Source organism: Tachysurus vachellii, chromosome 12 (assembly GCF_030014155.1).
Source record: "Tachysurus vachellii isolate PV-2020 chromosome 12, HZAU_Pvac_v1, whole genome shotgun sequence".
Lineage (NCBI taxonomy): Eukaryota > Metazoa > Chordata > Actinopteri > Siluriformes > Bagridae > Tachysurus > Tachysurus vachellii.
Genome location: NC_083471.1, coordinates 1,677,302 through 1,691,529, shown reverse-complemented (window position 1 = coordinate 1,691,529; position 14,228 = coordinate 1,677,302). Strand labels below are relative to the sequence as shown.

Below are 14,228 nucleotides of genomic sequence, written 5' to 3'. Positions count from 1 at the left end.
AATTTCTACAAACAAGCATATAAAAAGAAAATAAAAAGACATAAAACTTATATTTGTGAAATTTGTCACAAATATACACAACTTATTTTCTATCTATCTATCTATCTGTCTGTCTGTCTGTCTGTCTATTTGATATTAAGAAATGTATTGTTTTGTTTATGGAAATTATTATTATTATTATTTTTATTTTATTTTATGAGAACTAATAGAAAATGAGTAAAGTGAAGAAGTCATTTAAAAGTGGTGTTTGCGCGCCCTCTGGTGGTCTGAAAGAGAAATGCTCGGGTTAAATGTTCCACTGATTATAGACAAATTTCTAAAATAATTTCACTTTAATCACCAGAATTATAAAATAGATCAATATTCTTAATGCAGTTGATTTCAGATGTTAAATAAAAACTCTTCAGTTACTTTACAGTCTTCATTACGGTGCCACAAAACTATTTATTCTACAATCAGCATCAGTTTGTGTTAAATTAAACCCACATTCATTACGACTTCCTTTCCTTCTGATCTCTTTATATGAGACTGACACTGACACACAGTTCACACCGTTCTTCTGTGGTCTGATCTTTTATTTTCAAAACTTTGGTCATAATATTTAACACAAACTTGGATTTATATGGTTCTGATATGGTTCATCATCCAGGATGAATCTGTTTTAATTTACAATGAAAATGTTTTTTGTGCAGCTGGATTGTGTGTTAAACAGATGATGGAGTAATAATGTGGTAATGTGGAGGAATGTTACACAAAACACTACACACATTATTTTAGATCACACAATCTCACAGATGAAGAACCAAACCACCTGTAGAGCCTGAACCCAGCGTATAGAGGCTGAGTGAATGTGGTGTGGACTCTGTGGAGGAGCTTCATGGTGTCAGAGACGCTGTAGAAGGACAGAGTTCCTGCACTGTGATCCACATACACTCCTATTCTGGAGGATGATGGAACTCTGAGATCAGTCTTAATGTTGTTGTGATAGAAAGAGAGAGAAGAAGAAGAACATTCCAGACTCCAGGACTGTTTGTTGCGTCCAAACACACACTCATTATCACCTCCTTTCCTCCTGATGTCTTTATATGAGACTGATATGGACACACCATCACCGCTCCACTCCACCTCCCAGTAACAGCGTCCACACACACTCTCCTTACACAACACCTGAGACCAGGAGTCAAATCTCTCTGGATGATCAGAGTACTGCTGTTTTCTCTCACTGAATGTCACCACTCTGTTCTTCTCAGACAGAATGAGGTCACGATGTGACGTGTTGGGATCCAGAGTCAGAGAACAGAAATCTAAAATAAAAGAGAAAAACAAACTGAACAATGTGAACATGTTGGTTGTGTGTGTGTGTGTGTGTGTGTGTGTGTGTGTGTGTGTGTGTGTGTGTGTGTGTGTGTGTGTGTGTGTTATACATTTCAGAAACTCTTCTCTGTTCTGTGGATCTGGTGGTGAAATGATCTGAACTGCTGCAGCTGTGGAGAGAAAAATGACAGAAATAACAGACATTTAAAGGTCTTTTTAACCAAAAGGTTTGTGCTGTAGGATCTCATACCTATAAATATAATGTATCATTAATGGCGCTTCCCGCTACGGAAGATCAAAGGGTTTTTTTTCCCCATAGACTTGAATGGGGAATTCTTAAAATTCTTTTGTTCTCTCTGTAGATATAAAACACACTCTCAATACATGTAACTATCAACTCCACACTATCAAGCCAATGTTTCCACAAGTATTGGCCCCCAGTCAATACACTTTTGTCCAAAAGTATTGGCACCCCACCGGGTATTCACGTGTAGCCCCGCCCCCAAAAAACTGTTCTATGCAGTATAATAATAAGTAGAATTCCATAATGACTGCAGTTTTGACATGAAATTTCAAAACACTTAGTAGTCACTTTTGTCCAAAAGTATTGGCCCCCCACGTCACGTGTAGCCCCGCCCCCAAAATAAGCGAAATCAAAAAGTTAGCACAACATGGACATGTCATATATCAAAACACTCAGCCCGATGAGGGGAACTGCCTCACGCGTGTTTTGGTCACGTCACGTGACGTCACGTGTAGCCCCGCCCCCAAAGTAAGCAAAATCAAAAGGTTAGCACAACATGGACATGTCATATATCAAAACACTCAGCCCGATGAGGGGAACTGCCTCACGCGTGTTTTGGTCACGTGACGTCACGTGTAGCCCCGCCCCCAAAATAAGCGAAATCAAAAAGTTAGCACAACATGGACATGTCATATATCAAAACACTCAGCCCGATGAGGGGAACTGCCTCACGTGTGTTTTGGTCACGCCACGTGACGTCACGTGTAGCCCCGCCCCCAAAATAAGCGAAATCAAAAAGTTAGCACAACATGGACATGTCATATATCAAAACACTCAGCCCGATGAAGGGAACTGCCGCACGCGTGTTTTGGTCACGTCACGTGACGTCACGTGTAGCCCCGCCCCCAAAATAAGCGAAATCAAAAAGTTAGCACAACATGGACATGTCATATATCAAAACACTCAGCCCGATGAGGGGAACTGCCGCACGCGTGTTTTGGTCACGCCACGTGACGTCACGTGTAGCCCCGCCCCAAAATAAGCGAAATCAAAAAGTTAGCACAACATGGACATGTCATATATCAAAACACTCAGCCCGATGAGGGGAACTGCCTCACGTGTGTTTTGGTCACGCCACGTGACGTCACGTGTAGCCCCGCCCCAAAATAAGCGAAATCAAAAAGTTAGCACAACATGGACATGTCATATATCAAAACACTCAGCCCGATGAGGGGAACTGCCTCACGCGTGTTTTGGTCACGTCACGTGACGTCACGTGTAGCCCCGCCCCCAAAATAAGCGAAATCAAAAAGTTAGCACAACATGGACATGTCATATATCAAAACACTCAGCCCGATGAGGGGAACTGCCTCACGCGTGTTTTGGTCACGTCACGTCACGTGTAGCCCCGCCCCCAAGATAAGCGAAATCAAAAAGTTAGCACAACATGGACATGTCATATATCAAAACACACAGCACGATGAAGGGAACTTGCCATGTGCAAGCACCATTCACATTTTCTTCAGGAAATGTACATTCCAGTTTATCTTTACTGTACAGAGCAGCAATAATGAGTTCACAAACACAAAACACATCTCATCACTTTTTATATCTTAGGAATTTCAGCACTTGTCCATCATTGTGTTTCTCCAGCAGGAGCAGCTCCTCTTACCATGTGGAGGGATTTTGTTGAATTCCTCCTCACAGAATTCCTCCAGTCTCTTCTTCAGATCTGAGAGAGAATTCTTCATTCCATCAAATGACAGATGTTGAGGGACCCTGATGCTGGACGTGTCAAAATCTGGTCTATCGAATAGAGGAGACTGAGGTCCAGAAGCTAAAGCCTACAGAGAAGAAATGAAAGGCACACTTGTGATGTCAGACAGGGAAATTTATTGCTGCTTTAATGAGAGGTGTTTTAGAGAGTGTGAGGAACATCTGACTCTGTAGATCAGACAGTGTGTGTTACCTGGAGGAAATGGATGTGATCGTGTGTGTGTGAAAGCTTCTCCATCTCAGTGACTCTCCTCTGAAGATCATCAATCTCCTGCTCCAGTTGCTCCAGGAGTCGTTCAGCTCGACTCAGTTCAGCCTTCTCCTGAGCTCTGATCATCTCCGTCACCTCCGAGCGCTTTTTCTCCATGAAGCTGATCAGCTCAGTAAAGATCCTCTCATTGTCCTCCACTTCTGTCTGTGCACTGAGCTGTTAGGAGACACACAACACATGAAGGTCCATTTAAAGCTCATCTCTCATTCTCTCTCTTACTGGGACTCTAAATGACTCCATGTTGTCCATGTTGTGTGTGTTTCTAGGAGCAGCTCTGTCTCTGCTCACTGCTCACCTTTATAGTGTTCACAGTCTGTTTCAGCTCCTGCACCTTCTTCTGCTTCTCCTGGAGTCTCTGCTGGAATTTCATCTGTTCCTCCTTTAACTCACTCTGAGGACACATATGATGTTATAAATGATGTGGAGATAAATATTAATGACAGTTAAAGGGTTAATGTTCACTACTGTCTTGTTCAGATTAGTTTAAGTAGTAAAATGTCTGTTGGCCGAGTGAAGGTTCACTCATCTGATCTGTTTATGACGAACGCTGAGTAAAGATATGTTTACTGAACACATTTATTTTACTTAACTCTTCAATCACAAGTTTAATCTTGTAACTGACCAAATACTAATCTTTGTATAATATTAAACTTTTTGTATTATGTTTCTTATGTTCTGTGAAGCTGCTATGAGACAACGTCCATTGTTAAAAGCTCTATACAAATAAAGTTGAAGTGAATTGAACCAAAGCTGCTGAATCTAAATGAGAAATATCATTCGGATGAGTTCTCACCTGTTTCTCAGCTCTTCCTGCTGCAACTGATACAGCGTCGTGGCCTTTATGTTTATCCAACATGCACAAAGAGCAAATACATCTCTGATCAGTACGACAGAAGATCTTCAGAACTTCATCGTGTTCAGAGCAGATCTTCTCTTGTAGATTTCCAGAAGCTTCCATTAATGTGTGTTTTTTCAAAGCAGGAATTTCAAGATGAGGTTTGAGATGAGTTTCACAAAATGAAGCCACACACACCAGACAGGACTTGACGGCTTTGTGTTTTCTCCCGGTGCAGAAATCACACTCCACATCTCCAGGTCCAGCGTAACAGTGAGCAGGAGAAGCAGCTTGGACTTCAGTCTTCTTCAGTTTCTCCACCACTTCAGCCAGCATGTTGTTTCTGCGTAGAACAGGCCTTGGTGTGAAAGTGTCTCTGCACTGAGGACAGCTGTAGACGGCCTTCTGATCCTCCTGATCCCAGTGACCATTAATACACACCTTACAGAAACTGTGACCACAGGAGAGAGACACCAGATCTTTCAGGAGATCCAGACACACTGGACAGTTGAACTGATCCACTGAAAGCTGAGCTACTGAAATACTCGCCTCAGCCATTTTCCTGAACTCAGTGAAAGAGAGAGATCTTTTGTTTTCTCTGAAACTTCCTGGTTGTGTGTGTGTGTGTGTGTGAGAGAGAGAGATCAGAGTTGTACTGCGAGCTCGCAAGATCCTGACTAAGTGATTAATTATCTGGAATTACCAGCAGTTCAAGATTGCTGGTATTTGCTGGAGTTTCAGGTTATGAGCTGTTATTATGATGATGTGTCCACCAGACATGCAGAGATCCATGCTGAAGCCATAGTGTCTGAATGAAGGAGATAAATTGAGTGACATTGGCATATCAGTGTTTAGAAAATAAGAGAGGATATGACTTTGCCAAGAGAGTTAACAGGGAGAAAAGCCTTGTGGGACACCAATTCTTCAGTTCTGATCAACTTTATGCCTCAATCTTCAAATCTCTCTCTCTCTCTCTCTCTCTCTCTCTCTCTCTCTCGTTAAATACAAGGCATTAATGAATTACTGACCTAAATATGATCCATTGCACCCCAGTGATTAAAACACACTAAACTTTGTTACCTAACAAACCCTTTCAGATTTCTGTTATCTGACTCTGGACCCCAACCGTCTATCACTCCGTCTGTGTGATAACAGATTGTTTAGACAGAAACAGAACTGGTAGATGAATATGTTTGAGAGAAGAGATCTTATATGAAAGCCCTATTGAGTCACCTGGATCAGTCTTTATGTGTGTCTCTGAGAAGAAAAGAGAAAACTGAACCAGCAGGAAACTCACAGTCATTTTAACATTGTTCACATTCTGAAATAAAAAGACAGAAGTAAGAAATCTGTTAATAGTTTTAACACAAGTACTAAACTTTATCTGTAGTATAGATGAGGAACATCATTAAATCATTACACAGGAGATCTCTCCAGAATAGTGTGTGTGTGTGTGTGTGTGTGTGTGTGTGTGTGTGTGTGTGTGTGTGTGTGTGTGTGTGTGTGTGTGTGTGTGTGTTCCATTTGTTTTTTATTGAAAATGTAAAGAGATTTGGTGTCCTGAGATCTCCTTCAGAATATAGTCCTGTATTCAATGGAAACTCAGCAGGACTTTAGAGACTATTGTGAGCCAACAGTGAACCTCATAAACAGCTCATGTTTAAAAAAGATCTTTTGGTAAATGGGATTAATATAAAAAGAACAAATGCAGTAACTGATTTTTCAGACATCTCCTTTATTGTCCTGCAACTTTTCACAGTCGGAAACACTGTCGGAAAACCATTATGAGAATTTTAACTGGAAACTGGGTTGGATTTATAATAATAATAAATTCTGTGTGAAAAACAAAGTTTGTGAGATTTACAATAAAATATACATTTCTGTACAAATATACACATCATTTCTGCAAATAACCAATTTTTGAAAAGATATAAAACTGATGTCTGTGAATTTTGTGTGATTCTGAAAACATCTATGTATCTATCTATCTATCTATCTATCTATCTATCTATCTATCTATCTATCTATCTATCTATCTATCTGTCTGTCTGTCTGTCTGTCTATTTTAAGATATTAAGAAATGTATTGTTTTGTTTATGGAAATTATTATTATTATTTTTATTATTTTAATTTTATTTTATGAGAACTAATAGAAAATGAGTAAAGTGAAGAAGTCATTTAAAAGTGGTGTTTGCGCGCCCTCTGGTGGTCTGAAAGAGAAATACTCGGGTTAAATGTTCCACTGATCACAGACACCTTTCTAAAAAATTCACTTTAATCACCAGAATTATAAAATAGATCAATTTTCTTAATGCAGTTGATTTCAGATGTTAAATAAAAACTCTTCAGTTACTTTACAGTCTTCATTACGGTGCCACAAAACTATTTATTCTACAATCAGCATCAGTTTGTGTTAAATTAAACCCACATTCATTACGACTTCCTTTCCTTCTGATCTCTTTATATGAGACTGACACTGACACACAGTTCACACCGTTCTTCTGTGGTCTGATCTTTTATTTTCAAAACTTTGGTCATAATATTTAACACAAACTTGGATTTATATGGTTCTGATATGGTTCATCATCCAGGATGAATCTGTTTTAATTTACAATGAAAATGTTTTTTGTGCAGCTGGATTGTGTGTTAAACAGATGATGGAGTAATAATGTGGTAATGTGGAGGAATGTTACACAAAACACTACACACATTATTATGGATCACACAATCTCACAGATGAAGAACCAGAACACCAGTAGAGCCTGAACCCAGCGTATAGAGGCTGAGTGAATGTGGTGTGGACTCTGTGGAGGAGCTTCATGGTGTCAGAGACGCTGTAGAAGGACAGAGTTCCTGCACTGTGATCCACATACACTCCTATTCTGGAGGGTGGTGGACCTCTGAGATCAGTCTTAATGTTGTTATGATAGAAAGAGAGAGAAGAAGAACAATACAGACTCCAGGACAGTTCGTTGTGTCCAAACACACACTGAATATCATCTCCTTTCCTCCTGATGTCTTTATATGAGACTGATATGTACACACCACCATCACCGCTCCACTCCACCTCCCAGTAACAGCGTCCACACACACTCTCCTTACACAACACCTGCCGCCAGAAGTCAAATCTCTCTGGATGATAAGAGTACTGCTGTATACTCTCATTGACTGTCACTTCTCTGTTCTTCTCAGACAGAATGAGTTTACGATGTGACGTGTTGGGATCCAGAGTCAGAGAACAGAAATCTAAAATAAAAGAGAAAAACAAACTGAACAATGTGAACTTGTTGGGTGTGTGTGTGTGTGTTTGTGTGTGTGTGTGTATGTGTTCGTGTGTGTGTGTGTGTGTGTGTGTGTGTGTGTATGTGTGTGTGTGTGTATGTGTATGTGTATGTGTGTGTATGTGTATGTGTATGTGTATGTGTGTGTGTGTGTGTGTGTGTGTGTGTGTGTGTGTGTGTGTGTGTGTGTGTGTGTGTGTGTGTATGTGTATGTGTGTGTGTGTGTGTGTGTGTGTGTGTGTGTGTGTGTGTGTGTGTATGTGTGTGTGTGTGTGTGTGTGTGTGTGTGTGTGTGTGTGTGTGTGTGTATGTGTGTGTGTGTGTGTGTGTGTGTGTGTGTGTGTGTGTGTGTGTGTGTGTGTGTGTGTGTGTGTATGTGTGTGTGTGTGTGTGTGTGTGTGTGTGTGTGTGTGTGTGTGTGTGTGTGTGTGTGTGTGTGTGTGTTATACATTTCAGAAACTCTTCTCTGTTCTGTGGATCTGGTGGTGAAATGATCTGAACTGCTGCAGCTGTGGAGAGAAAAATGACAGAAATAACAGACATTTAAAGGTCTTTTTAACCAAAAGGTTTGTGCTGTAGGATCTCATACCTATAAATATAATGTATCATTAATGGCGCTTCCCGCTACGGAAGATCAAAGGGTTTTTTTTCCCCATAGACTTGAATGGGGAATTCTTAAAATTCTTTTGTTCTCTCTGTAGATATAAAGCACACTCTCAATACATGTAACTATCAACTCCACACTATCAAGCCAATGTTTCCACAAGTATTGGCCCCCAGTCAATACACTTTTGTCCAAAAGTATTGGCACCCCACCGGGTATTCACGTGTAGCCCCGCCCCCAAAAACTGTTCTATGCAGTATAATAATAAGTAGAATTCCATAATGACTGCAGTTTTGACATGAAATTTCAAAACACTTAGTAGTCACTTTTGTCCAAAAGTATTGGCACCCCACGTCACGTGTAGCCCCGCCCCCAAAATAAGCGAAATCAAAAAGTTAGCACAACATGGACATGTCATATATCAAAACACTCAGCCCGATGAGAGGAACTGCCTCACGCGTGTTTTGGTCACGTCACGTGACGTCACGTGTAGCCCCGCCCCCAAAGTAAGCAAAATCAAAAGGTTAGCACAACATGGACATGTCATATATCAAAACACACAGCCCGAAGAGGGGAACTGCCTCACGCGTGTTTTGGACACGTCACGTGACGTCACGTGTAGCCCCGCCCCCAAAATAAGCGAAATCAAAAAGTTAGCACAACATGGACATGTCATATATCAAAACACTCAGCCCGATGAGGGGAACTGCCTCACGTGTGTTTTGGTCACGCCACGTGACGTCACGTGTAGCCCCGCCCCCAAAATAAGCGAAATCAAAAAGTTAGCACAACATGGACATGTCATATATCAAAACACTCAGCCCGATGAAGGGAACTGCCGCACGCGTGTTTTGGTCACGTCACGTGACGTCAAGTGTAGCCCCGCCCCCAAAATAAGCGAAATCAAAAAGTTAGCACAACATGGACATGTCATATATCAAAACACTCAGCCCGATGAAGGGAACTGCCGCACGCGTGTTTTGGTCACGTCACGTGACGTCAAGTGTAGCCCCGCCCCCAAAATAAGCGAAATCAAAAAGTTAGCACAACATGGACATGTCATATATCAAAACACTCAGCCCGATGAGGGGAACTGCCTCACATATGTTTTGGTCACGCCACGTGATGTCACGTGTAGACCCGCCCCCAAAATAAGCGAAATCAAAAAGTTAGCACAACATGGACATGTCATATATCAAAACACTCAGCCCGATGAAGGGAACTGCCGCACGCGTGTTTTGGTCACGTCACGTGACGTCACGTGTAGCCCCGCCCCCAATATAAGCGAAATCAAAAGGTTAGCACAACATGGACATGTCATATATCAAAACACTCAGCCCGATGAGGGGAACTGCCTCACGCGTGTTTTGGTCACGTCACGTGACGTCACGTGTAGCCCCGCCCCCAAGATAAGCGAAATCAAAAAGTTAGCACAACATGGACATGTCATATATCAAAACACACAGCACGATGAAGGGAACTTGCCATGTGCAAGCACCATTCACATTTTCTTCAGGAAATGTACATTCCAGTTTATCTTTACTGTACAGAGCAGCAATAATGAGTTCACAAACACAAAACACATCTCATCACTTTTTATATCTTAGGAATTTCAGCACTTGTCCATCATTGTGTTTCTCCAGCAGGAGCAGCTCCTCTTACCATGTGGAGGGATTTTGTTGAATTCCTCCTCACAGAATTCCTCCAGTCTCTTCTTCAGATCTGAGAGAGAATTCTTCACTCCATCAAATGACAGATGTTGAGGGACCCTGATGCTGGACGTGTCAAAATCTGGTCTGTTTAATAGAGGAGACTGAGGTCCAGAAGCTAAAGCCTACAGAGAAGAAATGAAATGAAAGACACACTTGTGATGTCAGACAGGGACATTTATTGCTGCTTTAATGAGAGGTGTTTTAGAGAGTGTGAGGAACATCTGACTCTGTAGATCAGACAGTGTGTGTTACCTGGAGGAAATGGATGTGATCGTGTGTGTGTGAAAGCTTCTCCATCTCAGTGACTCTCCTCTGAAGATCATCAATCTCCTGCTCCAGTTGCTCCAGGAGTCGTTCAGCTCGACTCAGTTCAGCCTTCTCCTGAGCTCTGATCATCTCCGTCACCTCAGAGCGCTTTTTCTCCATGGAGCTGATCAGCTCAGTAAAGATCCTCTCATTGTCCTCCACTGCTGTCTGTGCACTGAGCTGTTAGGAGACACACAACACATGAAGGTCCATTTAAAGCTCATCTCTCATTCTCTCTCTTACTGGGACTCTAAATGACTCCATGTTGTCCATGTTGTGTGTGTTTCTAGGAGCAGCTCTGTCTCTGCTCACTGCTCACCTTTATAGTGTTCACAGTCTGTTTCAGCTCCTGCACCTTCTTCTGCTTCTCCTGGAGTCTCTGCTGGAATTTCATCTGCTCCTCCTTTAACTCACTCTGAGGACACATATGATGTTATAAATGATGGAGATAAATATTAATGACAGTTAAAGGGTTAATGTTCACTACTGTCTTGTTCAGATTAGTTTAAGTAGTAAAATGTCTGTTGGCCGAGTGAAGGTTCACTCATCTGATCTGTTTATGACGAACGCTGAGTAAAGATATGTTTACTGAACACATTTATTTTACTTAACTCTTCAATCACAAGTTTAATCTTGTAACTGCGGCTGCAAGCGGCAGTGGCGTTGTAGCTTTGGTGAAGAGAGGGTGTGTGTCGCTCTTCTCTCTGTTCACCGGTACTTTCTCATGTTTAACGGTACTTGGTGTACGTGTGTATTGTGTTTGCTCAAATTTAACCCACAAATTAGCAAAAATGAGTACGAAACAGACGTCGTTAGAAAGTTAGAATCTCTGCCGGTGTTCTGGATTAAAGTCATGGCGGAATACCCTGAGATTGCCACCACAGCACTTAAATCCCTATTGCCATTTCCGGCATCCTATCTGTGTGAAGCGGGTTTTCTGCAGTGACAGCAACCAAAACAAAACAATAGACTGGACATAAGCAACACACTTCGGGTGTCATTGTCTCCTATTACCCCAGATGGAACCGTCTCGTTGCAAAGAAACAAGCTCAGGGTTCTCATTGATTTAGCGTTCTAGTGAGTTAAAAAGGCATTCGGGGTTCGATTCCCAACTCCACCTTGTGTGTGTGGAGTTTGCATGCCAAATACTAATCTTTCTATAATATTAAACTTTTTGTATTATGTTTCTTATGTTCTGTGAAGCTGCTATGAGACAACGTCCATTGTTAAAAGCTCTATACAAATAAATGTGAAGTGAATTGAACCAAAGCTGCTGAATCTAAATGAGAAATATCATTCGGATGAGTTCTCACCTGTTTCTCAGCTCTTCCTGCTGCAACTGATACAGCGTCGTGGCCTTTATGTTTATCCAACATGCACAAAGAGCAAATACATCTCTGATCAGTACGACAGAAGATCTTCAGAACTTCATCGTGTTCAGAGCAGATCTTCTCTTGTAGATTTCCAGAGGCTTCAATTAATGTGTGTTTTTTCAAAGCAGGAATTTCAAGATGAGGTTTGAGATGAGTTTCACAAAATGAAGCCACACACATCAGACAGGACTTGACGGCTTTGTGTTTTCTCCCGGTGCAGAAATCACACTCCACATCTCCAGGTCCAGCGTAACAGTGATCAGGAGAAGCAGCTTGGACTTCAGTCTTCTTCAGTTTCTCCACCACTTCAGCCATTATGTTGTTTCTGCGTAGAACAGGCCTTGGTGTGAAAGTGTCTCTGCACTGAGGACAGCTGTAGACGTCCTTCTGATCCTCCTGATCCCAGCAGCCATTAATACACACCTTACAGAAACTGTGACCACAGGAGAGAGTCACCGGATCCTTCAGGAGATCCAGACACACTGGACAGATGAACTGATCCACTGAAAGCTGATCTACTGAAATACTCGCCTCAGCCATTTTCCTGAACTCCGTGAAAGAGAGAAAGAAAGATCTCTTTCGTTTTCTCAAAACTTCCTGGTTGTGTGTGTATGTGCGTGTGTGTGTGTCTGTGTGTGTGTACGTGTGTGTGAGGGAGAAAGAGAGGAGGAGCACAAGCACAGTGAGGTTATGAACACTCCTTTGTTAACCATTACACCTCCCTTCAGAACATATTTACATTTACTGCATTTGGAAGATGCCTTTATTCAGAGTTAAATACAAAAAGCTTTGAAGTTTTATTAATGACTACATCAATACTGGTTCACTTGGTCACACACTAAGAATACCATGAGTCTCAAACTCTTTTGAGATCAAATCAATATTTGGTGTGATGACCCTTTGGCTTCAAACCAGCATCTGGATCATTTGTAGGATCAGGGTCAGGTGTAGGATTAACCAACTATACCAAGCAGGTTCTAATGATCATCAATTTCATATGAAGGTTGAAACACAGTCATTACCTTTAAAAATCAAGCAGCTGTGTTTGAGGCTTCAAACTGGGTGAAGAGCCAAACTCTGCTACTGAGGTGAGGTTGTGGAAGACAGGTTCATGTCACAGGTCTTACATTATGGCAAGACTGAGCACAGCAACAAGACACAAGGTAGTTACTGTACACTGCATCAGCAAGGTCTCTCCCAGGCACAGATTTCAAAGCAGACTGGGGTTCCAAGATTTCTTTTTCAAGCTAGTTTGCAGAAACCAATAGAAATGGGCAATGCTGAGGAGCTCAAACGCAGTGGTCCACAAAGGAAACTTAATGCAATAGATGAATGATACAGTGTGATTGCATGAGTGAATGAGTGTGTGTGTGCGCCCTGCGATGGGTTGGCACTCCGTCCAGGGTGTATCCTAACTTGATGCCCAATGACGCCTGAGATAGGCACAGGCTCCCCGTGACCCGAGGTAGTTCGGATAAGCGGTAGAAGATGAATGAATGAATGAATGATGCAAAAAGCCAAAAAGCCAAACATGGAATCAAGGCTAAGTGATTAAACTATGCATGAAAACATAGGGCCTGTGCTGCAGGAAAATAGCAGCAGGTCTCTGGACTGATGAAGTCAAAATTTAAAATATTTGGCTGTAACAAGCAGCAGGTTATTAGCCAAAGCACTGGAGAGTGATACAATAATGAGGTTCTGCAGGCAACAGTGAAGCATGGTGGAGGTTCATGTTTGGGGTGCCGTTTCTGCAAACAAATGAATGTGTGCTGTTTTGCAGGCAAAAGATGGTCAAACCAAATATTGATTTGATTTAGATTTCTCTTCATTTATTTACTTTTCATTTTGTTAACTGATAAACAAACTATTAACACTTCTATTTTAACACTTCTAATAAATAAGTACCTCTCATTTGAAGAGAGTCAACAGGAACAGGAACATAGGAACAAACTTCCAACATGTAACAACGACCAACACCAGGGAAGTGGACAAACAGAGTATATATAGCTGACAGGAACCAATGACAAAGCAGAGACAAGCAGAGACAAGACAACATACCTGAGGGGATGAATGAGTTCAATCAGTGTCCGTGGGAACAAACGAGTGGGCGGAGCAAACAATTAATAACAGGGAAAGACAGCAGACAGAAACAGGGCAAAAACACAGACAGACTCATCACAATGTCTACCTACCTCTTACCCTGAGAGAGGGTGGGACCAGTCAAGCACTGCTAGTAGATCTGGGGGAACATGGTGCAGTGGAACCAAAGAGCGAAGAGGGATCTGGGGCATTTTTGGCTTTGTAGGAAAGCATCAGTGTTTTGAATCTGATACGTGCAGCTAGTGGAAGCCAGTGGAGGGAGCACAGCATCTGGATGGTGTATGAGATTTTAGGCAGGTTGAAAACAAACCACACAGCTGGATATTGGATTTGCAGAGAATGGATTGTGCTCAGGTGTATAATTTGCCAGCAGAGAGCTGCTGTAGTCCGGTCTCGAAATGACGAGACTGAA

General features: G+C 41.8%; 1 protein-coding gene across 1 annotated transcript; it reads right to left on the bottom strand.

Moving 5' to 3' along the window:
- Window positions 1–545: 545 nt before the first annotated feature.
- Window positions 546–12,299, bottom strand: LOC132854968 (E3 ubiquitin/ISG15 ligase TRIM25-like). The gene is made up of 12 exons (XM_060883652.1): window positions 11,657–12,299; window positions 10,663–10,758; window positions 10,290–10,523; window positions 9,988–10,159; window positions 8,171–8,230; window positions 7,157–7,686; window positions 4,399–5,061; window positions 3,901–3,996; window positions 3,528–3,761; window positions 3,231–3,402; window positions 1,425–1,484; window positions 546–1,304 (listed from the first exon to the last, which is right to left on the bottom strand). The coding sequence occupies exons 1-12, from the start codon at window positions 12,254–12,256 to the stop codon at window positions 769–771; spliced, it is 3,453 nt and encodes a 1,150-aa protein (XP_060739635.1). The 5' UTR covers window positions 12,257–12,299; the 3' UTR covers window positions 546–768.
- Window positions 12,300–14,228: the final 1,929 nt, after the last annotated feature.

Coding starts and splice junctions, on each gene's coding strand:
- LOC132854968 (XM_060883652.1), bottom strand. CDS start 12,256: ATGGCTGAGGCGAGTATTTCAGTAGATCAGCTTTCAGTGGATCAGTTC. Junction 10,759..11,656: donor CAGGAAGAGCTGAGAAACAG/GTGAGAACTCAT, acceptor ATGTGTCCTCAG/AGTGAGTTAAAGGAGGAGCA. Junction 3,762..3,900: donor AGACTGTGAACACTATAAAG/GTGAGCAGTGAG, acceptor GTCTCCTAACAG/CTCAGTGCACAGACAGAAGT.